General features: G+C 36.8%; 1 protein-coding gene across 2 annotated transcripts in view; it reads left to right on the plus strand.

Annotated features, from left to right (window-relative positions):
* Positions 1–3,679: 3,679 nt before the first annotated feature.
* The window catches only part of HCN1 (hyperpolarization activated cyclic nucleotide gated potassium channel 1), a 348,705-nt gene continuing 328,077 nt past the window's right edge, over positions 3,680–24,307 (plus strand). For both annotated transcript variants that reach the window (XM_081054014.1, XM_081054015.1), the window contains exon 1: positions 3,680–4,220. In XM_081054014.1, coding sequence (XP_080910140.1) covers positions 3,814–4,220 — 407 coding nt within the window. In that variant the 5' untranslated portion in view covers positions 3,680–3,813. The remainder of the gene's footprint in view (positions 4,221–24,307) is intronic.

Below are 24,307 nucleotides of genomic sequence, written 5' to 3' on the forward strand. Positions count from 1 at the left end.
TGAAATATGTGTTTATCATATTCCTCTATCCTACTAAGAGGACTAAAATGTCTCATGCTTTAAACCTTTAAGTTTCACTGAGAATTTTTCAGTAAGCTGTCAAATTTCAAGTTGCCCATCTATCTTTTTTTGTCTCATTTCACATGTGCTTGTGTCTGCTGCATGATTTTATTTTAGTTTCATATTAATCTTCTGCTGCTGTCTGCAATTTGATCTCAAGCAGAGTATTAAAAGGAACAGGATACTATTTAAAATATGCCTAATTCTTGTATATACTGAACAGCACCCATTGCAACTACTGTTGGGACATTTTCATGAAATAAATTTAAATTGATATTCTCTGATGAGTCCTCATAAATCAGATTCCTCTGAAATACAAAGTACTTTGTTTGACATCATGGACATCTAATGACAGAGTCAAATATGATGATAGTCCTATTTCTAAGATGACTGGGAAAAACAAACACCTCTAATTTAACTCAGTGGACTTCAGTCTGAGATATTTTATTAATGAACAGACAGGGAAACATGCTAAGAAGAGGTTATCCTCAAAAATCAGACCTCTCCTGGGACATGGTACACATGTGCCTGGGGTAGGTTAGAGAAAGCATAGGATAATAGAGAAAAGGAACTAACAATAGGAAAGTAAAATTTAGGTCTGGGGCTGGAGAGTGGGAAGATAAAAAAGAGGAGAGCTTAAATTGGTCTTATCTATGATTCTTACTTCTGTAATCCTGCTGAGCAAGTAATCAGTTCCTAATTTTTTTGTTGGTCAAAAAATTTTTCTAATTCATGCAATGAGTTCAGAAATAGAATAGAACAATTAAACTATGAAATAAGTTAATTTGTTCTAACCACAGAAGTCTAGTAACATTATTAAGCCACATTTTAAAATGTATTTGCTGATTCTTTCTTTCTCCCCTGTTTTCATTCTGTTGTAGCTTTCAGTCTGTCCTAATTTTCTTGCAAGTTCTCTCTTTTTTTTTCTAAGGAAGTTTTTCATTTAAGTTCATTTTCTAAATGACTTTAAATCAGTAATCTAAAAGTAAAGTGAAGAAACTCAACTTTTTTATTGCTGACTACTTTAATAAATAAATATAATATAATCCTTTTCAAAAATTTAAAAAATAGTGTATTTTTTTAGAATTTGAGTGAGTGAAAAATGACCTGAAAGTTGTACCTGGAGCACCCAATGACTTGTGACTCTATGTAGCTATTTCTTTGTTGTATTTTGAAAACTTATTTTTCAGTAGTTCTAAAATAGCGGGGGTGCCAAGAACATGTATACATTTTAAGAGATGGTCAATGTTGCTCAAGAAGTAGTTCGCCGTAATCAGAAATGTCTGGACACTGATGGTAACCACTCTGAGCACCTCTTGTAATTTGAGAAGTCAAATGTGACTTGTATTCATCTTTTGTCATCGGTATATGTTATTACAATTTTAATAGTTTTTTTTTTCCTTTCTTATACATGTGTACATTTTCTTTTGGCACAGTTTGTATGTTTAGTATAGACACTGAAACAGAAAAATTCTGACTAAAATAACTGCCTGGTCATGGTTAAGATTAAGTTGAAATGGAAGAAATGGAAGGATTGGCTACAAGAAAAGAGAAACTGACTTAAATGCAGCATAGCATTTTAGGTGGTATATTTTTAAATTATTATAAAATTTAAAATTTATGTTAAAATATACATTGTCATACTCATGACTGAAAATAGAGGTATTGGAGAAGCAGGCAGACTGGGAGAAAGTAGGGAACATCTTCAGTCTGATAAAGACAACTGAATAATTGGGCCTTTCTTAAGGAGAACTGCTCCAGGCAATGTTTGTTTTATCCAAATCTTTTTCTTCCTTTTGCCCGTGGCACCTGCTATCTTCCTCTGATCTCCTGAATTTCCAAAGTGCTTACTTAGATCAGAGCACTGCATCGTTCATATTTCCCTATTTCTTACCATTGAAATTTGGCCACCTATCCTAATGTCTTAGGGTTCTGGTTTTTGATTAGTTGGAAACAGATGGTGTCTGAGTCAGGACGGAGCTCACTGAAAGATTTAGCATGGGCTATGGTAAGTGGAATGGTAAAGAAAATCTTACAGAATGAGAACACATTTAGGCCTAATGGCTTCTTATTTCTGCATCTTTATACTTTTTTCTCTCTCTTCTGCTTCCTTCCACAGCCTCTGCTAACCCCTCATGGGGGTATCCAGTTGTCTTCCTTTGTTTTTATCCTTGGCTCTCCCTTTATTAATTGACTTCATCATTGTTCAATTTATCAGGAAAGCCCTTGATTGGTCTCACTCATTTTTTCATGGTAGGCCATTGGTTGCTAGCTTGTCATAGGAAGAGGTGCCCACTCCTCTTCCCCCAAAATGTGGCTATAGCTGACAGGAACCCAGGAGATCAGGGACTCTTGGTGGGGCTGGATTTCCTTTGAAGAAACTGTGAGCAGAAAGGCAATGCTTATATCTTGAACAGATGTTTTGGGGCATCTGGGAGTCTTGAAGCTAGCTCTTCAGATCCCAGGGCTGCCCTGCTGAGTGACTGGTGAGTTTGGCAGCACGTCTTGTTTCCTTTAGCTAATCCGGTGGGTTTGGGGGATACTGAGGGAATAAAAGGAATCTCTGAATGTTTTCCTCAGCATTAGTAGCACGCTGTAAATTGGAGAACATTCCCCCCATCTGAAATGGTAATTACATTCTACCTTGATTCCAAGACATCTTGGCTTCCTGGAGAGGTGTAGGTGAATACTGACCAACATGCATGCCGCTCAGGGTATTTTCTTGATTACATAACTTATCTAAAAGATAGGTCAGTTCTGGCAAGGTCCCCCTAACACATTTTTCTCTAGTTTGGGCTGCAGGATGACCTGGTCGCATGTATGCTGAAGCGAGTGGCATTGGGAAGAAAGCAATCCTATCCCCTGCTTAAGGAGCTCTGAGAGAATAAACAAGGATAAGTGTAAGGAGGTCAGTTGTCTCTGGGTGCAGAACTTCATCAGCAAAGCTCCAAGCAGCTGATCAGTCCGGGTCACCCAGACCTGGGAGCTTTTGCTGTGGGCTTCTCTCCTTTTAGTACCCTCAGGCACACTGAACTTCCCCTTCTACTCAAGAAATGTATTGTCCGTTGTCAAATCTGACTTCCTTGTGTATTACTAGCTTTACACGTGCATTGTCTGCATGCAGAGCCAGCCTTCCTCTCTCCCTTTCCCCGTCTGTAACATCATTCACACAGGCGGTCAACATGACAATGTGTCAATAAGTTTCAGGATGTTTGTTTCTTTGGGACGAACATACATCCACCAGCTCAGAGTGTCTCGCTCTATCTCTCTGTGTCTCTCGTCTTTCGTACAAATAGACACGGAGCCTCTCACATCCTGTACAGATAAATGCCTTGCAGGACTCCCTAGTTCAATGTCAAGCTGGGCAGAAGTGGAGCAAGGGTGGAGGGCCAGCGTGCGTCGGGCGGGCGGGCGGAGACCCTTGCCGGCCAGCAGAGGGCAGCCGAGGGGCGGTGCCGGCGCGCCGGGGCTGAGCGGAGCCTCGCCTCGCTCCAGCAGCCTCAGCCTCAGCACCAGCCGCGGCGGAGCCAGGAGCGCAGCCACTGAGGGCAGCGGCGGCGGCGGGAGCGAGGCGCGCAGCGAGGCGCGGCGCGGGCGGGAAGCAGCAGCCGCGGCCGCCGCCGCCGCCGCCGCGACGGGCAGCCGTGCTCGCGGGCAGCCGGCTCGGGCCCCGGGTCGCTCAGCTCCGTGTCCCCGGCGCCGGGCGGCCGGCGAGTCTGGAGCCCGCGCCGTCGCCGGCCGCGTCCTCCGGACATGGAAGGAGGCGGCAAGCCCAACTCCTCGTCCAACAGTCGGGACGATGGCCACAGCGTCTTCCCCGCCAAGGCGCCCGCGACGGGCACGGGGCCGGTCGTGGCCGACAAGCGCCTGGGCACCCCGCCGGGGGGCGGCGGGGCCGGGGCCAAGGAGCACGGCAACTCCGTGTGCTTCAAGGTGGACGGCGGCGGCGGCGGCGGCGAGGAGCCGGCCGGGGGCTTGGAGGACGCCGAGGGGCCCCGGCGGCAGTACGGTTTCATGCAGAGGCAGTTCACCTCCATGCTGCAGCCCGGGGTCAACAAATTCTCCCTCCGCATGTTTGGGAGCCAGAAGGCGGTGGAGAAGGAGCAGGAAAGGGTTAAAACTGCAGGCTTCTGGATTATCCACCCGTACAGTGATTTCAGGTGAGGACTCCCAGTCGCCGCCCCACCCTTCTCTCCCGGCGCGCCCTCTAACACGCTTCCCAGCTCTGGGAGGGGGCGCCCGGGGACCTGGAGGGAGGGGTGCCGGGCGGGGGTGGCGCCGCTGGCATCTTCTACTCGGGCTGAGCTGGCTTGACTCTTCTTCAACTAGTTTCCACCCAGAAGGGGCTTGAATGATGAGTTCCTGTGGCCCGGGAAGCCCGGGGAGGCTCTTCTCCTTTGCCCCGTGAACTTTGGGGACAGATCGGAGAAGAAGGCCATTGTGACCCCTGGGTAGGAGGATGCTAAATTGTGCCAGGGAAACTTTTACTTTGGAGGTGAGAGTGTAAGGAAGCAGCCAAAAGTCGTGTTGGGGGTGCCACGCTTCCTCGTGCTGCTCCCCCAAGAAGTGGGTCCCTCCCCAAAGGGAAAAAAAGTCGCTCCTGGGGTTGAGGAGAGGTTAGGACAACCGGAGACAGTCACTCACAGGTCCTAGCTGTTCCAGCCGCCCTCATCCCTGGGGAGGGTTAATCTGTGTTTCATCGGTTTACGGGCACTGGGTATCCTCAATGCATTTCTTCAGCATAGTAGCTGGCAGGCTGAGGAAGGGTAATTTGCGCGTGGATAGTCCCTGGCTTGAGATTTCGGTGGAGCTGGCGCTGCCAGATTGGACAAGAGCATGACAGGAAGCGTCGAGTTCCTGAAACAGAGACAGGGAGCGTTTCCAGAGCCCCCTTCCTGAAACGGAGAGACACCCTTTCTTGACCTTGACTACAAGTCTGTTTCAGAAATCTCTCCCGTTTTCCAGTTCGGGAAGAAGGGCAGGAGAGCTGTCAGCTGTCAGGGAAACTGCTTCGGAGACTTAAGGGGTTTCCTGATCTTATTTGTCGCTCAAGTATTTCTTCGGTTATAAGCATGTTTAGAGATTATCAAATGAAGGTCGTTAAGTAGATTCCCCTTGTTAGGTGCACACACGCAGCAGCCGCGTTATACTAGTTCCTGAATAAGGTTGGGCTTTCCATTTAAAATAACAACTGGGAACTCAGGGTGGCATTAGTTATGTTTGTTTGTTTATTTATTTATTTAACTGAACTCTTTCGAAAAAGAATCAGCGAAAGGAGTATTTGTGCAAACTAAGCAGTTTTAATAGGCCTCTATTAAATGACAAGCAAGTATAGTAATAAAAAGCAGATTACTTTGAGTTATGTTTAGAAACTAAGGGAAATTGTCATCCATTCCAGGCTTTAATGGGAACTGTCCACAGTGCTGAATGACTTTAACTGTGGAAACCCATACTCCTGCCACAAACAGCCGTGGAGTTACTGTCTTCACCTTCTCTGAGATGTATATACTGTCTCAGAAATCAGTAGCCTCTATTTTTTATGCTAGAATGAATGAATTTTAGGAAGTGTATAATTTTAAGGTTCTTATTTGCAAAATCACATAGCAAAGTCCAAAGGAAGACTAATGAAACCTACTGACCTTTATATAGTCCATAGAAAATTAAGAGTTTGACTTTGAATGTTAAAAGGATCTACTAAATAATCATATTTCCTCCACTTGGAAGATGCTTATAGAAACAAACTGATAAATGACCTTCTTCTAAGATATATAATATTGTCATGCTCATTAGAATTTTAAAGGTTGAAATTAAGTATAGAATACTTTCTCTGAAACCTCAATGGAAATATGTTGCAACACTTATTACAATTTTTTCATGAAACAACTTTATAAGACAACAGTCTTCAGAATTAATAACAAAAATAAGCATGGTCTTTTTAGAAATATATTTAGTTTTGCAAATGGAATGCTAAACTTGAATCTCACACTCAATTAAGTGATTACATATAATACTTTTATTTTTTAATAATGTGATAAGACCGCACTTTTCAAAATGGTATCATATATCTAATAATTAAACTTTTACCACCTACTGGATGAAAACATAGGGTCACCTTTCAGGAATTGGAATAGTGTGCCAAAATATTTTAAATGAATTAATGAAAGTCATAAAATTAGAGGTTTTCCACATTTTCCCAAGTAAGTCTTATGAGACAAAATATCTCTTTATAGATGTAAAGGAAACAAAAATGTTACTAAACAAAGGAAGAAATTAAAATCGGGTGATGGTTCAATTTTGTCATGCATTTCAAAGAAATGAGAGATGATTAAATAGTGAACTACTATAAACAAATTCCAGGGTGAAGTAGTTTGAATGTTTGAATAATTGCATAATTGCAGAAAGAAAATGACAGACATAAATTAAACATTATTATTTAGATTTCTAACAGGGAGATATCTGAAAAAATAGATTTAAAAATCATACTGACAGTATTTCTAAAACAACACACTAAGGAAGTAATCATATATTTATTTGCTTATGGAAGACATGTGCATCTTATTATTTCATTAATATTTTTATATGATCTCAATACCAATATAAGATTTCTCAAAACCTACTAACATAAGAAAAATGTAATGTAAGAGCAAAAAAAAGAAAGACCAAATTCTGACAGTTTTTTTTTTTTTCTGAAGGAAAAGCAATGTGTGAGTAATCTTTAACACAGTACAGATGTTCTGTTCACCTCAAGTCCCTTCCTGAAGAAGGCATTTTAAGGGAGATGTTTTGCTATGCTTCCTACAATGCCAAACTGTGTTCAGTAATTTAGCTACTGAGAAAGTGACACCTAAGAAAACATTTCCAGGGATAGAGATATTGGCGATAAGGATCCCCAAAGGGTTTTTTAACTTGATACTTGCACGAGCCTTTGCATGGCCAGTCTGTTCTGTGGTCAGCCCCACACTGCTGATTGTAGCAGGAGCCTGCTTCTCCAAGGCATGTCAGGACATTAACACTGAGGCTAATGATCTAGTTAGTATCCCTGCTCAGGATGATTTCTATGGCAGGTTCCTTCCCACTTTCCTCAGGCTGCACTGCACAGCTGGGCTGTGCGCCCACAGTGACTCCTGGAGAGCTAGCTAGGCGCTTCTCACCCCAGAGGCCTGAGAGTGCTACCGCCCTGCCTGGCAGGTAGTTTTCTCTACCTCTGGTCTAAGTAGGGCAGAGATGCTGTATTTCTCTTCTTTCTCAGGAAAGGATGATGTTAGAAACCTTCAGGGACTAGAGAGTCAAATACTGTCAATACTGTTAGAAAAACTGGGTGGGACCTAGAGAGTTTAGTTAAAAAAATCTTAAGGTTTTGTTTATACCATGGTCTCTGAGCACCCAAACTAGGGAAAATACAGTTGCTTAAAAAAGAAAATTATGCTGCGGAGTGATGATATGGTCTCAGTCTTACTGAGTTTCATGTGAACAACACATACACAAACAAATATTTCATTTGGAGGTTAAATATGATTTTTGTTTGAGATTACTAACAGTGATTCTATATTTGTTTAGCTTAAATTATTTAATAAAAAAAGTGACACTGGCCAAATACTGTGCTTTCACAGCCAATCTGTCGTTATGATACAAACATTCAAATGGATTGAAAGAATATTTAGAGTACTTTGTGGATGGTTTATATTATGTGAGTAATTTACCTTAGAAGAATTTATCACCAGACTATTTGCCATTTTGGGGATTCTGATATTATTTTGTTGGATCACCCTGACATAAGGGCTCTTTTAAAAATAATGCTTCGATTCCATATATATATATATTGCCTGCCAACATCTTACCTGTTTGGTAAAGGAAGAAACGTTCTATCTTGACTTGTTATTTCTTCCACTGCTCTTCATCCATTAGTCTGAATAACTGTGTGAAAAGCTTATTGTGTCATAAGGTACACAAGAACCCTAGAGACCTGGACTCACTTCCTGAAGAAGTGACTTTCTGGGCTTCCATCTCTGCCTGGTGGCATACATAACTGCACGGAGGTCAGAGGTCACCAATGTGTTCATTAGTGAAGAGCGCTTCACCCACATTACACAGTTAGTCAGAGAGAGACGTTTTTGTTTCCGGGAGCTTCTCCCAAGGAAACAATTCAACCCTCTGGGGCTTAAGGACTAATTAGCCTACTGTTATGTTATCTTTGTGCTTAGTGTGCTCTGTGTTATCCCAGCAATGCTCCTTTTCTTTGCTTTCCATGTCACCACAGCCAAAATTAACCATGAGAATTTATTTTTTCTCTGTTAGGTGAATCTTTTTGTATCTTATAAATTCAGTTGAGTTTTTCTTCATGACTTTAGCAACTGTTAGGCTCAACTAAAGTGAAATCATTGGAAGGAGTTGGAGGTATGAATTTTTTCAGTTACTTTTTCTTACTATACATATAAGTTATGAAACTTTGTCTTATTAAATGTTTCACTATTTAAGAGCATTGATGATATTCTAGTGATATGCTATTAATCTATTGCAAGATGTTTTTCTTGCTTTTCTCTGAGTGACTTTCCCTTTAAACCTACTTTTGGTGGCTTGGTATAACTTGAAAGTCATTCGGCAGATGCACTTTTACCAATTCACATTTCATTGTGTAGACTTGTATTTATGGACTTGAATATCGATTAATTAATTTTAAATGCTTTGGAATGATATACTACTTATTATCATAGGTTCATTTAACAAAACCTAATTCAACTATACCTGCTTAATCAAAAATCAGAAACCCAAACATTACCAACACCAAAAAGCAATTCCAAAGTGAGTGCAAGGCAAGCAAAATATATCTTGCCATTCTGAGAGTAATTCTTGTTTTTAGCAGATAGTTCACATTAGTAGACAAAAAAAATGGGGCTTAGGATGAGGACTTCTTTGTAACAACTACAATACAAATTATGGCCGGTCTGTGACAAATTTTCGTTTTATCATTTTGTGTAATGAAGTAGCAAACTATGAATTAGGTGACATGTATTTTAGCAGCAGAAGTAGTGGTAATGAAGAAAAAAATCTGCATGCACTAGGAAAAAGACTATTTTAGCTTACATTAAGTACTTCTAAAAATAATTTTCTTTGTGAAGCCATCTTGATATACAACTTATACCATTATTTTTCCAGAAAAGCATTCAGGAGAAAATGGTGATGCTCCCTGCTGCATCCTGGAATTTTCTGTTTTCGCAAAATAAACCTTTCTCTCTATCTCTCTCTCTCTCTCTTCCTCTCTCTCTCTCTCTCTCTCTCTCTCTCTCTCTCTCTCTCTCTCTCTCTCGTGCGCGCGCGCGTTCTATCACTCACTCACTCACTGTATGCTGTCTCGCTCTCTGTTATGAATATGTAACATAAACTTATCATGGGACATCTATATATGAATATGTGCACATAAACATATAGGTTGATGTTGATCACTTTTGAGTTAAGAATTTATCAGACAAATTTTACTAAACTTTGATTTCATGACCGTTTTCAAGTTTATTAGGAAATTTCCCTATAATATTCTTCAACTGTTTCACTTAATAGCTGGCCATTCATTTAAAGCAAAGTAGCAAAATTACACATGTCTAGGACTTACAATTTGACAATCTTATTTTCATAGAAGTGGTTTTATTTCCAAGACATTAGCTAAAAAAGTAAGTCTAATTAGACACACAAAGTTAGCAGCTATTTACAAATTTTGTATATTCATGTTCATTTCCAATATTTCAGTATTATAAATAGTGCTGCAGCAGACATCTTTGTGCATTGCTCTTCATTATGTTGGGGGCAGAATTCAGGGAATGGAATTACTGCCTATGAACATTTTAGAGATTTGTACATATGGGTTTTATCAGTTAATACTGCCACCAGTTGAGCACTTCTTAAAACTATACTTGTAATGTTGGTTCACCAATGTTGATTCTCCTGTTTATATATGCATAGGCAGTTTTAGGACAAAAAGTCAAAATTGTCCTCCATTTATTCATCATAGAGTGGCAAGAGTGATCATAAAAGGCAAATAATGTTAACATTCTGCTTACTACCCTTTAGAGTTTTCCCATTAGTTTTAGAATACGTTTGACTGACCTTCCATGACCTCCAAGATCTTGCATCATTTCAACTATCTGTGCAACTCCATTACACACCACTCCCTCCCTCACTGGTTTCCAGCCACCTGGCTACATTTTCAGCTCCTAGAACAAGCTGAGTTCTCTCCTGCCAAAGACACTTTGTGAGGTTTAACCCCACTGCCTGAAATCCTATTTTCACTTCATCATTCTGCATCATAGCTAGTTTCTCCTTATCATTTGATTTTTGGTTTAATCATTGTGACCACCCTCAACACCTTCCCCTCTATTTCATTTACTATCTGGGCCTCTTGTTTCATCAGAATTTATAATGATGTTGTATGTTTGTCCTTCCACTAGAATTTAACCTCCGCGACCTTCTCAGCATCATTCAATTTTATATTTCTAATGCCATAGAAATGTACATAGTAGACTTTTTTCCTGCTCAGCTTTCTTAGATGCTTTTTCCCCCCCAACTTAGTGAATCTTTTCATTAGATGCTTTATTTTCTAACAGATTTTTTGGGATATAAGTCATATACCATACAACTTATTCACTTAAAGATATGTAATTGAATGTTTTCTAGTATGTTGAAAGAGGTGCAGAACCATTACCACAATCAATTTTAGAAAACTGTATCACTCCAAGAAGGAACCCCATATCCATTAGCACTTATTTCTGTCTTCCTCTACTCCTGTCCCCAGAGCTCTCAGCAACCATTAATCTACTTTCTGTCTCTATAAGTTGTTTTTTTTTTCTAATTCTAGACATTTCATATTAGTGGAATCACACAATATGTAGTTTTTTTTGTTATTGACTTCTTTCACTTAGCATAATGTTTTCAAGTTTCATCCATGTTGTGACATGATTCCATACTCTATTCCTTTTTTTTTCCTTTTCTGAATACTATTCAATTGTATAGTTATATCAGCTTTTATATATTCATTCATCAGTTGACGGAAATCTGGATTGTTTTTTCCCTTTTGGCCATTATGAATGCTGTTCATATGAACATTCTTGTACATTTTTGTTGTGTGTGCAGAGATATATTTTCATTTTAGAAGTGAAAGTGCTGGGTCAACATAACAGACTTTTAATAAATATTATTGAATTAAAGGACAAAGAATTCATCTCCAACCAGGGAGTGCACACATTTAATCTTAGTATTAATAAATCCAGGTAAAGAAAGCTTTTTTCCCCTTGTAATAATACCTGGCATGCCCTCCCCACTGTCACCTGCAAGTACATGTCCCAATTATTAGAGTTCCCTGCCCAATATACAGATGACTAAATGAAATAGCAAGGAGGTGAAGCTGCATGAACACAGTGACATAGATAGAATGTAAGAACTGGGCCAGGAATTCAGCCCTTCTGAATCTTAATTCTGACACTCCAGCTCTTTTACCTAAGATCAAATAAGGCTGTTGGTATAAGTAGAAAATCATGGTGGAATAAACCTAATCATTTATTCTTTCTCCCTCTTGAAATCATTTCAAAATAATATGAAAAAACGCAGATCTGCAGACAAATAGAAGAGAGAAAGCAGAGAACAAGAGATCTCAGAAACATTTTGTAAAAATAGAAAGCTAATGGAGAAATTATTCTGCTTTCCAAATTCTGCACCATTGAACCCCAGAAGTATTCAGGACATGAAGATTCTAGTTAAGAAGTAGTTTCCAGGAAAGCTAGGCTGAAACCAGGAGGCTTAAATAAAGGTCTTAGTGAATGCAGAACTCTCAGTTGTAACATTAGAATGCTTTGAGTCAGGTCAATTCTACCCAGGCAGAAAACTAGAGAAAAATACATCCAGTGGGAGACATTTCAAAGTCTTCCAGTAAAAATTCTTATTTATTACCTAATGACTTTGCAAAAAGCCTCACACATATACGTAGAAACTGTAATTATATTTCAGCATTCCATTGTCTAATATGATCTTAAAGCAAAAGATTATGCAAATTTTGAGAAAAGTCTCCATCATACAGAGAAATCCTAATCAAACAGCAAAAGAAAATCCAGAGAACAGACAGGCATTTGGGATAAGGAGAAATTGTATTATTAAAAATACTCTATAAGTGATATCTTCAGGGAGATATTTTATCTGTATAATGAGAATAATATGCTATGAAAAGAGCACCCAGAGAATAAAAACGAGCACTTGGATGTAATAAGTCGGCACGTAAAGTCTAAGGAATCTTTCAGAATTAGGGAAAAAAAGAGTACAGAAAATATAAGTCAAATAAAGGATGTCTCAATCTATAAAAGGTCACAATCTATAAAAGGAGTTCCAGAATGAGAGAAAAAGTGTGAAAATGGACATATGGAATTAACAGAGACATTTTAAACAATATTTTCCAGATAGCAAGGAGTGAAATGGTTTTTCTGAGAAGCTCAGAGCGCTCAGCACTGTGAACGTAAAAGACCCCACCAAAGGTCATCACACAGAAGATTCAGGAGTCCACTGAATCAGAAAAAAATACAAAAACTTTCCAAAGTTACATATCAAGAAGTAGGAAAAGTACTCTAAGCTAAATGCAGTATAACAAAGTCTACAAAATTCTGAGAGAAAGTGATTTCTAAAAGAATTAATACCCTGCTGTTCATTATATGAAGATGAAATAAAGAAGTTCAGAATTCTGATCTTAAGTGCCCATGTATTTTTTCTTAGAAAGTTACTGGATGATGTGCTCCAGCAAAACAAAGAATTACATCAAATAACATGAAAACATAGAATAAATGATACGGGATCTAACACAGAGGAACCTTGAAAGAAAATCCCAGGAGTACTCCAGAGTAGCTGGCTTTGAAGGAAACCAATCCAGACAGGAGCTGGACAGCAGAGGGCTCTGGATAAAGGCTTTCCGGGGGTGGTGGTTTGGCGGGGAAGGTGAATATTAACATTTGAAAAGTAATTTAATAGATGTTCCAGAGATCATTTGGAATAAAATATCTTTGTCATACAAATACCTATAGAGTACATTGAATACAAGCAAATAAACAAGAAACCTTTATCAATTCCAGAATTATGTGAAAGTCTATAAAAAGAGGGGAAAACAGTGCATTGCTTTGCTTAGCTCAGCAGTGAATAACACTTACCTGGTCATAATAATGTAAATGAAGTTTACTGGTTTATGTAAAGCTGTTGGCCCAGTTATTCTGGGAGGGAAAGACAAAGGTAAATGAAGATTGGGTGTTGTGAGAAAGCTAAATCCTCATCTGCCATAATTGGAAATTAGTGGGGTTTAAAGTTGATTTATCAACTTTTTGAAATATGAATTAAATGTGAAAAGAAACATTTCGGGTCTGTGCATTAGGGAAATAAGAGTGAAAGGAATGGGGCAGGGCTTACATATCTTTCCAATCCTTTAATACGATTTTACTTTTACAAAAAAGACTATAGATACATGTTGCGGTAACATATAGTTTTGCTAGAACACAGGCCCTGGAGCCAGGGCGTATGGGTTAGAATCCCCACTCTGCCACTTTAGTAACTTGGCCTCAGTTTCCAAACTTTTTGAAACTATTTCTTCAGTTTCCTCCATAAAAGAGTGTCAGATTTCTGGGAAGATACATATTTTATATTTATATTGTAAATACATAGGGTCTGGATATGTAGTACTTAGAAATTATTCTCTGTACTCAATGCTGTGTGTTACCTATTATTATGAAAGTCATTTTGAAACAGAATTAGGGAGTGTGAACTCTTTGAGAAAGGCAAATACTCTCCACGTACACACTTGACAATTTTCAGAGCTTCTTAAGCACATGTGTTTGTGAAGGCCATGTAAGTGATAGGCTGTTCTGTGTTTTTTGTTTTTTTTTGATCTTCATGGAAGTCCGAGCCACAGAAGCCCCTGATGTGCAATGGCGATTTCTATGTGTGCTAGGTGAAATAGCACTCATAAGGCCATTAGCACTGAAAACTTCTAATACATACTCCATCTGCAAAATTTTCCAGATATACCAGTTTTATCTTCTAAGTCAGTATCTTCTAAGCTACAGTATTAAACATTTAGAAATAGCTTTTAAGGAAAATTTTAATGGCATTGAGTTGCATGTACTCATTTCTGTTAATCTTTATTTACATCAGAAAACAGCATAGCTGGACCATTTGGGATCTTATTTCAAATCAGTGAAATGTTATATATGAACCAAATAAGATGACTCATAACTTGCTCAATTCTTCCATTTTCTTTTTTATGTCAAATTTAATAGTAATGAAAGATAATTAGTTAGAAATGTTGCAAACTTTAAATGATGACTTTAAAATCTTTTTTACAGCATTTTAGAGCAGATATCACTTAACATACTGCCCTTGCAGAATGTTAGCCTTTTTTTAAAAGACAATATACCTTATTAAAAATTACACAATTATAGCTATTTGACTTGAGTAGAGGCTGAGAAAATGAATATTGAAAGTTATATGAGTACTGCTAGTAGGGAGACTGAGTATTATTTTTTTTCTGTAGGAGAGTCATTCATTGTTTAAATAATTATTTTTAAAAAGAGTCTTTGTTCGGAGCAGAATGTTTGGTATTTGCCTTGAATAATCATGTAAATAAATTATGATGAAGATTAGAGACAGATGTTGTCTCGGGGATTTAGATTTTTAAGATATATGTATATAAAACAGCAGAAATATATTAAAAGCACCTCGTTATTTCTGTATATGTATTAAATAATATAAATAACCCCAGAATTCTATTAGCTGTAACTATTGATTATATTAATCATTCATGACCATCCATTTGCGTTGGCTTAGCCTTCCAGGCTGATGAACTACTTTAAGAATCAAATGAAGTCTGTGTACCCTTTACCCTAGTAAAGTGCACCTACTCACGGAATTTTGTCTGTGATTTCAAAAGCTTTGTGGTTCCCTACAAGCACATTTATTTTTGGACCCCAAATTAAGAATTTCTGAGCTATCTAATATATTTACATAAAAATATGATACTAAAAACAACGTATGGAAGATACAGGGAGACAGAGTTTTGCTTGGGTAAGCCATTTAAAAATTAACAGCTGTCGCTACAAAGACTCACCTGGAGAGGGGGAGCGATCCATGTCAACCAAGCAGTTGAGTCTTGAGCCTAGACACCTGGTCAGCAGGGATTGAGTAGAGGTTTGTTATGAGTGGGTCAGTCAATGCAATAAAGCACAAAATTATAGCGAGAAGTAATCTGGGATGAGAGGAAGCTAAATTATTTTTTGCAGATGATGTTTACCTGCCTAAAAAGCTGAATGAAGCACCTGAGAAATTATAACATTAACTGAAAAGTTCAGTAAGGTAACTTATTATAAGATAAATATACTAAAATATATCAGTATCTTTCCTACATGTTAGCAACTATGGTTGAGGATATATAATAGAAACAAAATCACTGACTACAAAAACCAAAAACAAAAACTATATACCCAAATTTGAAATTTAAAAATTTCAAATCAATATAAAACAAGTTTATAATAATAAATAGTATTATTTAACTGAAATAATTGAGTAAAATCTATTCTTAGAGTTTGCAAAAAATTAAATCCAAACAGGTGTCAATTTATAAAAGGTAAATATAACTGAAATCAGTGTTCCTAGAAAAATATTAGTGAATTACTTAATAATATCAGTCCGGGGGAGAGCTTTCCAATATATCACTCCAAAGAGAGTATTGCAAACTTCCTAAAGGTCACTTTGACCCTATATAGAAAGTTCTTGAAAATGTATCGGGTAATAAATTATCTTACAAAAAAATGATATGTTTACAAATACATGGATACAGAATGATCCCTATAACATTTTTCATAATAAAAGAAAATTACAAACCCACGAAACCTGAGTAAAATCCTTGGTTATCAGTTAGTCCTCTTATCTCTACCCTTCCTTTTCTCCATAGAACTTATCACAATGGACTATACTAAATGTTTTATTTTTCTAATTTTCTTATCTCCCCTCATCTATAATGTAAACTTCACTTAGGGTGAGGTGTTTTTTTTTCTTTTAATCACTGTAGTCCAAGGGCTAGACATGTGCATGGCACAAAATAGGCACTCAATAATATAAATGAATGAAGAAATGATGATAACATTATGCTTCATCTTGGTTTTTATACACAATTTCCAACAACCAGATGGTCTTTTCCCCTGTATTTCCTACAAAAAACTGAATATTTTAATTTAGTGTAGATAGCCTAATCTAATCTAATCTAATACATAGAAACATGTATTTAAAAATAAGATTTGAAGACATTTAAAATAATATGCATACATACTTGTATTAATTCTGTTTATAATTCTTGTTTTTAATGGAGTTTTTAAAATAATTTGGGATTACATATTGTGGGTATCTTGGGATGGCTCTTGTTTACAATCCTATAAAAGCTATTTAAATGTCATTGCCTTTGGAATCAGTGCTATCTTCAAAATAGAGTTGAAAGTATATCTCTTTGGGCAATGACATTTAAGAAGGAATGACATTACTTTCTTACAGATATAATTTTTTTTTTTATATTTGGCAGGTAAACTCATAGAGGTATAATTTATAAAATACTGAGTCAGTGTTTTGAAAGGGAATTAATTTTTATTTATTAATTATGTGTTGAATAGGTACTTTTATTGTGTTCACCAAACTTAAAAAAAAAATCCAACCAAAAGCTTTTCTGAGTAAACACTATTATCAAATTGGTCCTTGTATTAAGTTAATGGAAAAGATATAGATCTTGATACAAGAAAATTGAAGTTGACATAAATTTTGAAAGAAAAGGGGACTGGAGTCTGAGAAGATAGTGGTAGCTTAATTTTTGCACTGGAAAAACAGAGTGAATAAATAGCAAAACCAAAAATACCTGTACAACTTTTACAATAAAATTATTTCCATGAATCTAGCAGGTGGGACAAACCTATAAAAACTACAAGACCTGTGGTTTTGAACCTCCATGTAGTTTGAAGGAAGGAAGTATAGGAAGCAAGGTCATCTGAGAACAGATGGACCGCCCACATAACCAACAGGTATTTGGGAAGAGCAGCTGAAATTGACATGGGATTCACACACCTCAATAGCAAGAGGCCTGCAGTAATTTGAAGAAAAATGGCTGGTCCCAGGTCTACAGCAGTAATACATAGATAACATCTCTTAAAATGTGTATACATTTTTTTCACACCCTCTGTATGTGAGGGGCCTAGAAAAACTTGACTTACCAGATAGTAAAGAAGTTATCGAAGACTACCAAGTTAATATAAAAAAGACTGAGGAGCCAGACTGAAAAAGCCAAGATGGGCTTCAAGAAGGATAAACATTGCAATGAATTCAAACTCATCAAATGCTTAAGTTTGAGTTCATAATGATATAAAAATGGTTATTCACTAAAACTCAAAAGGACCCGGTTCATTTCCTTGAAACCTTGGTAAATAAAAGGAAAGAATCCAGTATTTGTCCTGCTTCTCCTATATTATCTGAACCAATGTGTAACCAAATAGTAGAGGAAGAGGAGTGTCCTGATAACATTATTAAGCTAATACATGAAAAGATAATGATATAGTTAGAAAATCATGATTTTACCTCCCCCGTTCAATTAATGCATCTAGATGTTGAGCATCAAATGGCCACTAGTAACAAAAAAGGGCAAAACAAATGTTGCATCTTTCAGGTTAAAAGAACACAAATCGCTTATAGTTTTGCCAAGGGGTTGGAATGTGAGTCTAATCATGCGTCTGGTTCCAGGTAACAAACTGCAGGAAATATTATACAAAGGATGGAAGAACATGCTGAACTTGCCCCTTGAGCATGTAATCAGCAAAATCCAGATTTAGAAAACTGATGGGCCTACCACCCACGCCCTTCAACATGCAAACAGTAAGGAAAATAATGGGATGGAGGGGAATTTGTAGGTTGAGACACTCAACAGAAATTGAATATGGAGGTTTGGGGCAGACCAGACTCTACAATCTAGGGATGCACAATTGTGATGAAACTGTAATGAAATTCAACAAATCAACTACTATGAAAGTTAGCATAGCTGTTATTTTTTGGGTGGGAGGGGACGGTGATTGGGTCTATGCACATGGACAGGCTCCTTGGGTGGGTGGCACAGTTCTATTTCTTGACTGGGTAGTTCTTTCAGGAGTGTTTGACATAATAAACCACTTCTTTCTGTGGATTTCTGTATTTGCATTATTTTACCATATAAAGTAAGAGAAAAAAAGGGAAGAGGCCTTAATCTTAAATAAGAAAGTATAGGCTACGATGAAAAAGAAGTACAATATTACTATTTATCTCCATTACTCACAAATTTGATCTGTATTTGCAATAAAACCCTAATAATGCTAAGGCAAAGGAATGTTATGCAACTTTAGGGTGGGGAAATCAACCAGACATAATCTTAGAAAAGTCAGAACCTTCACTTTTAACTGGATTTCAGGAGATGTTTAAGCTCTATAATGCTAATCTGTAAAAACTGAGAAAATATCTTTCCCCTTAAGAATGTTGTGACAATAAAATAATATGTGAAAGGTGTCTGACATATAGCCAATATTTAACAAATATCAAATTCCTTTTTCACTTTCTTTTTGTATTCCTGTTAATGATTAACATATAAGTATAAATAAAGAAATAATAGCAGCTTATTTAAAAGATGGGATTGTACACATTAATTTACTCACCCAGTAATATTTATTGAGTGCTGAGTGTTTTCAGGGACTATAAGGTGCTTTAGAGACAAAAAAAAACCCAAACCAAGTTATAGCCTTTCAGTGGCTTTTTGTCTAGTAAAGAAGACAGGTACATAAGGAAAAGGAGGGAAAGAATGCCAATAGGGAAATTGTAGAAAATGATATGCCACTGGAGAAAATCACGATTCATTAATTCTATAATATTTAATCATCAATGAAATTTTATATATATATTTTAACCATTTCTCAGATTTTTTTAAACAATCACAAATAATACTTTTGCATGTAATTTTGTTTTAAAAAAAGTGCTGGGTAAAATTATCTCAGAATTTTAATATTTAAATATTTATTAGTCTACTGATATACTGTTGTGATTCCAGAAAGCAAAAAAAAAAAAATATTTTCAGCCTTGTTTTAAAAGTCAGTCAAGTTGAGAATTATTTCAGAACTATGTGCTTAAAGAAAGAAAAAATCTGTTGGAAAATAGCAAAGAAATTTGCTTGTTGACTGAAATATGGACTGCCTCTATATACTGTATCTCTTTCCCATGTAAAATGAAGCTAATTCATATTCCTTCTGTATCAACAAATCATGTTGAAAAGAGAGAGAAAAGCTCTTAACCTACTTTTCTATCTTCAATTTTTAACTTGATCATGCTTGTTAATTGCCTGGGTGTCCTTTAACCATCTATTTCCATGATTCTTTCCCAGAGGCTTGGTTTAATTTTAAAAGTGCAGTGTATTCAGCCCTAATTATGTGAGAGCTTACTGCAGGCAAACAGCAAGAGATAGTAATGATCAAAATGTGTTCTTAAATCAGTGTCACGGATACAGCAAGCACATTGCTGTAAACATTTCATGACTAGGAAATACAACCATGTAAGGTAACTCTTAGTAGAACTAGTGATGGTTGAAAACAGGATTTCTTCCTAGAAACATCACTTCAATACTGTGATTTTTAAAATATGTACTTTTTGGAATTTTCTATTTATTTTCTTACCAAGTATTTAAACAAGCAGAACACACACACACACACACACACACACACACACACACACACTCATATTCTTTTCATAATCAGTAACTAGATGAGGTGATTAAATTAGAATATAAGTTCACAAAATATACAATCTGTGTGCCTAGAGATACTCTCCATTTGTTTTTTTTTTTGTTTTTTTGGAAGCATGCTACTAAGTTGACTTAAATGTCCACAATAAATAAAAATTTTAGGCATTCTTGGTCACAGTTATTTTTTGCATTAATGCAGTGGGAAAGAATTACTATTAAAATGTTTTAACTGGTCACACATGGGAAAAGCAACAGTCATTAGTTTATTCTACAAAATATGGTCAAATGCAATATTACCTGATAAGCTCTAACTATGTGCCAGGCTCTGTTATTAATGTCTTTACTTATATTATCTCATTGAGTCTTTCCAACAATTCTACAAGGGGTATTATTTTGTCATATTACAGTTTAGAAAACCAGAATATGGAGAGGTTAAGAGGTCAGACAACTTTTAAGTGGAGAAGCTGGGATTTGAACCCAGGGATCTGGCTCAGAGCCCAGGATCTTAACCACTATCCTTTGTCCCAAATTGATTCAGTCATATACTGGTCCAATGACTCAGTCTTTTTCTCTGACTTCATTAAAAAAACAAAAACAAAAACAAAAACAAATATATATATATATATATATATATATATATATATACATAAACACACACACACACAGTTAGAATTTGTTATTTTCTTGTCTATAAGAATCTTAGTTATTTAGCTGATAGTCTTGAGTGGGAAATGGTGCCCTATTAACCAAATATTGGCTGCAGTTTTTGGAGAGCTTTATTTCCAATTCATTTATGTTGGATTGGATTCTATGTGTCAAAACCTAATTATTTCAAATGCTCGTTTGTTTTTTCTAAAAAGCTAAATATTTGAGAGTAAAGAATCAAGAGAAAAAAATTGAAATGTTCTTATTCAGGCAGGGAAATAAAATGGGAATAAAACTATAAAGATTTCTTTTAGCTCTACTTAAGTTTAATACTCCAGAAATATAAGAACCAGTGAAAACAATTCTTTTTCCTAAAAATACTTTTAAGTTTCTTTCATTATGTTTTTCTGTATCCTTTTAACTGTTAGTGCTTACTTACCAAAATGAACAGACTAATAAATGAAAATAGCAGTGAAGAAGTGTACTCATAATGAAGGCTTTGGGAGGTGAATGGAAATGAAAAGGAGCCATAAAACTTTAACTACACATATAATCGAAGGCAGACATAGTTACTACACAAAAAGGCCAGTGTTTGCCATTAGGTTACAATCTACCACCATATAAATGTTATATGTAACATAGCTTATAAATTTGAATTTGTTAAATAATAATGGATTACAATTGCTTGGGAAAATTCAGAAGGGTAATTATTAGACTTTGAGTCTACTGAAAAAAGGCAGTTAAGAAAGGCAAAAATATATATGAGGTTTTATGTGGCAGATGCCTGAAGAATATCCCCTCAAGCAGAGGTCCTTTTGTACCTCTGAGAACACTTCCTCTGGTTACTTGAGGTCTTTTAACAGGATATTCTACCTAATGGTATCACTGCCTTCAGAAACAGTTATTTCATATCTCACCTTTACTTATTGGGACTGTGGAGCTATAGAAATAACCTGAGGAAACTAAATCCCAAACAGAATCAGAGGGGGAAAAAAAAATAGGTACTGGAGAATTATGGAAAATTATGCTCAAGCTTATATGTTTAAAAATAGAGTTAATTTTAAATTCTTGGAAAAATGAGAGGATATAAATAATCTTTGAGATCAGAATTTCCTATAATAATGGATAATTCAAAAATGCATTTAATCATTTATTCTCCCTAACTTAGGTAAATTTAATTTCTTTCTCTGAAAGAATCATGCTCAAAAAACTTTAAATAACACATAATGAAACAGACCCTTGTCTCAGTTATTTTTGCTACTTCTATAGTTTACCTTTTACATTTACAGACTTTTATATTCGCTCTCTCTCCCTTGCTTTTCATTACTCCTAAACTCTACGCTACTTTGTTTTCCATTTGAGCAGTAGTTTGAAAAAAACCCAACTAAACCAACCAACCAACCAACCAAACAACCAACCAACCAACCAACCAACCAACCAACCAACCAACCAAATCGTATAATTGTAAAAGTCATTTAGACATCCTTGTTTCTTAATCTTGTAAACATTTTCTAGGCCTTATTTAACTTGAACTCTTATTGGCACTTGACTCTTTTTTACTACTTTGACCCTTCTCTTATTATCTTCTACATTTCTGCCCACTGCTTTTTAAAGTCCCTATCAGGCTCTAACTCTTCTATCCTTAGCTTAAATGTTGTTGGCCTCAAGGTCTTGCTTCAAGGCCTCTTCTCTCATTACTGCATGTAGTCTCCTGGGGAAATGTTATCTATTACCATGTCTTGAACTATCACTGCCTATATGCTAATAAGTCCTTGATTTGTTCCAGCTCAGACAACATTGCTTTGCATCAGACAACATATCCAACTACCTCTTGGATTTATTATGTGAACTTTGACCTCACCTGATGGCCAAATCTGCTCTCCATCTTGTGTTTCCTTAAGGACTGAGTGTTTAACAATGGTACTTAACCCTAAGTCTCATTATAATCCTGGGCTTCTACTTGTTCTTCTCTGGCATTCATCCTGCACAGATGTGTACCTGGTCATGTACGCACACACATACCCCAGTTTCACCATGGCTTATTCTACCTTCTAAATATCTCTTGAATGTCTCCTTCTGTCCATCACCACTACCATGGATCAGGTTCTCTTCCTGTCTTATTTTTTTTAATTATGACTCATCCATTGACTTCTAGAGTGGCTTCCAAACAACCATCACGTTGGTCCAACTATATTTTGCTTGTTTGTCAAACATACATAGTGATATTTTGTCTCTATTTTTTCATGTTTTCCAACTATTTAAGATGTACCTAAGGACAAAACCAAAATTAAAAGAGAAATAGACAACTTTATCTAGGTATCTATTCTTTGGGGTTAGGAAGAGAAACAGTGCTGGGTTACAGAATTAGACTAGAGATAATAAACCAGAACCAGACAATTTGCAATGGAATTCAAGAGGCAGGACTCGGGGAAATTTTCTGGAACTCTTCAGCCATGCAATTCAATTCAATACTGTTTCATTAATCACCTAGGAAGTATCAGCCACTAAGCTAGACCCAGGATAGAGCACTGAAGAAGGCACACATCACTCCTGCTTTTTCTGAGCTTACAATCTTTTGTGAAAGACATGAATTAAATGAGTAATGAGAGATACCACTGTTAACAAAGGTAACATATGGAAGGATAGTGCTAGGGGTTTAATTTAATCAAGAGGGCCAAGAAAAGCCACTATGAAATTGTGACAATTGAACATAGAATTCAAAGACAAATAGTAATTAGCTAAATAAACCAGTAGTTTCAGGTGTGGGTAAAGATAGAACTGAAAATGTGACAAATGACACTGTAGAGAAGCAACTGCTGATAACATTTTGAGTTGTTTTCCACCAGTATTGGTTGGATAGATAAGATAGAAAGACTGACTGATGAGAGAGAGAGAGAGAGAGAGAGAGAGAGAGAGAGAGAGAGAGAGAGAGAGAGAGAGAGAGAGAGATAATAGTTACATGCCTCTCAAGGATCATCTGGCACATTTATTTCTCCTATAATGAATGTGTCATCACAACCTCTGCACATTTTTCCTTGCCATGATTGTATTTAAACATATTCTTAGATTTCCTACAAATCTTTCAACACGTAAATGACCATTCCTTTACTTTGAGTTCCCTTGGGACTTATTTGTAATCCATATTCCATTATGTTAAGACAGTATACATTTTCTGGTTATTTTAGTCATTCTATCCTTTCCTCTATTATTTTTTCAAATTCCTTCTGGAGCATATATGAGGTGTGATCAAATAATATGGTGAATGTTTAAGTAAAAAAAAAATTATTACAGTAAAAGACACATTGCCATTAATCCCCCTCAAAATACTCTTCCTGGCTTCAAACACACTTATCCCATTGTTCTTGTCACTTTCTGAAGCAGTTGTGGAAGTCCTTTTCCATGAGTCTCTTTAGTTGTACTATCATGGCTGCCTCAATGTCCTGAATCATTTGGACTTTGGTGAAGAGTCAGAATTCTCATGGTACCAGATCCAGTAAATAAGGTGGATGAGGACACACTGTAATGTTTTTATTTGACAGAAATCACCATATACCAGCAAGCGGTATGTGATGGAGGATGATTTACGGCACACTTTAAAACACACCTTCTCTCAACCGTAGCTCACTCCTGACTGACTGCATCAACCAAGTTGAAACTTGGTTATTAAGGTTCAATGTGCTGCTTCCTGTACTGAAGTTTCCTGCCTTTCTGTTGGGTGGCACTTGACAGGAGCGTTCACCGTATTTTGTGATCACAGCCAAAAGTCTCTGCGTCACACATTGCTTCTGGTACGGCAATTTCTGTCAG

The sequence above is a fragment of the Rhinolophus hipposideros genome, assembly GCF_964194185.1.
Source record: "Rhinolophus hipposideros genome assembly, chromosome: 7".
NCBI classification, from domain to species: Eukaryota; Metazoa; Chordata; class Mammalia; order Chiroptera; family Rhinolophidae; genus Rhinolophus; species Rhinolophus hipposideros.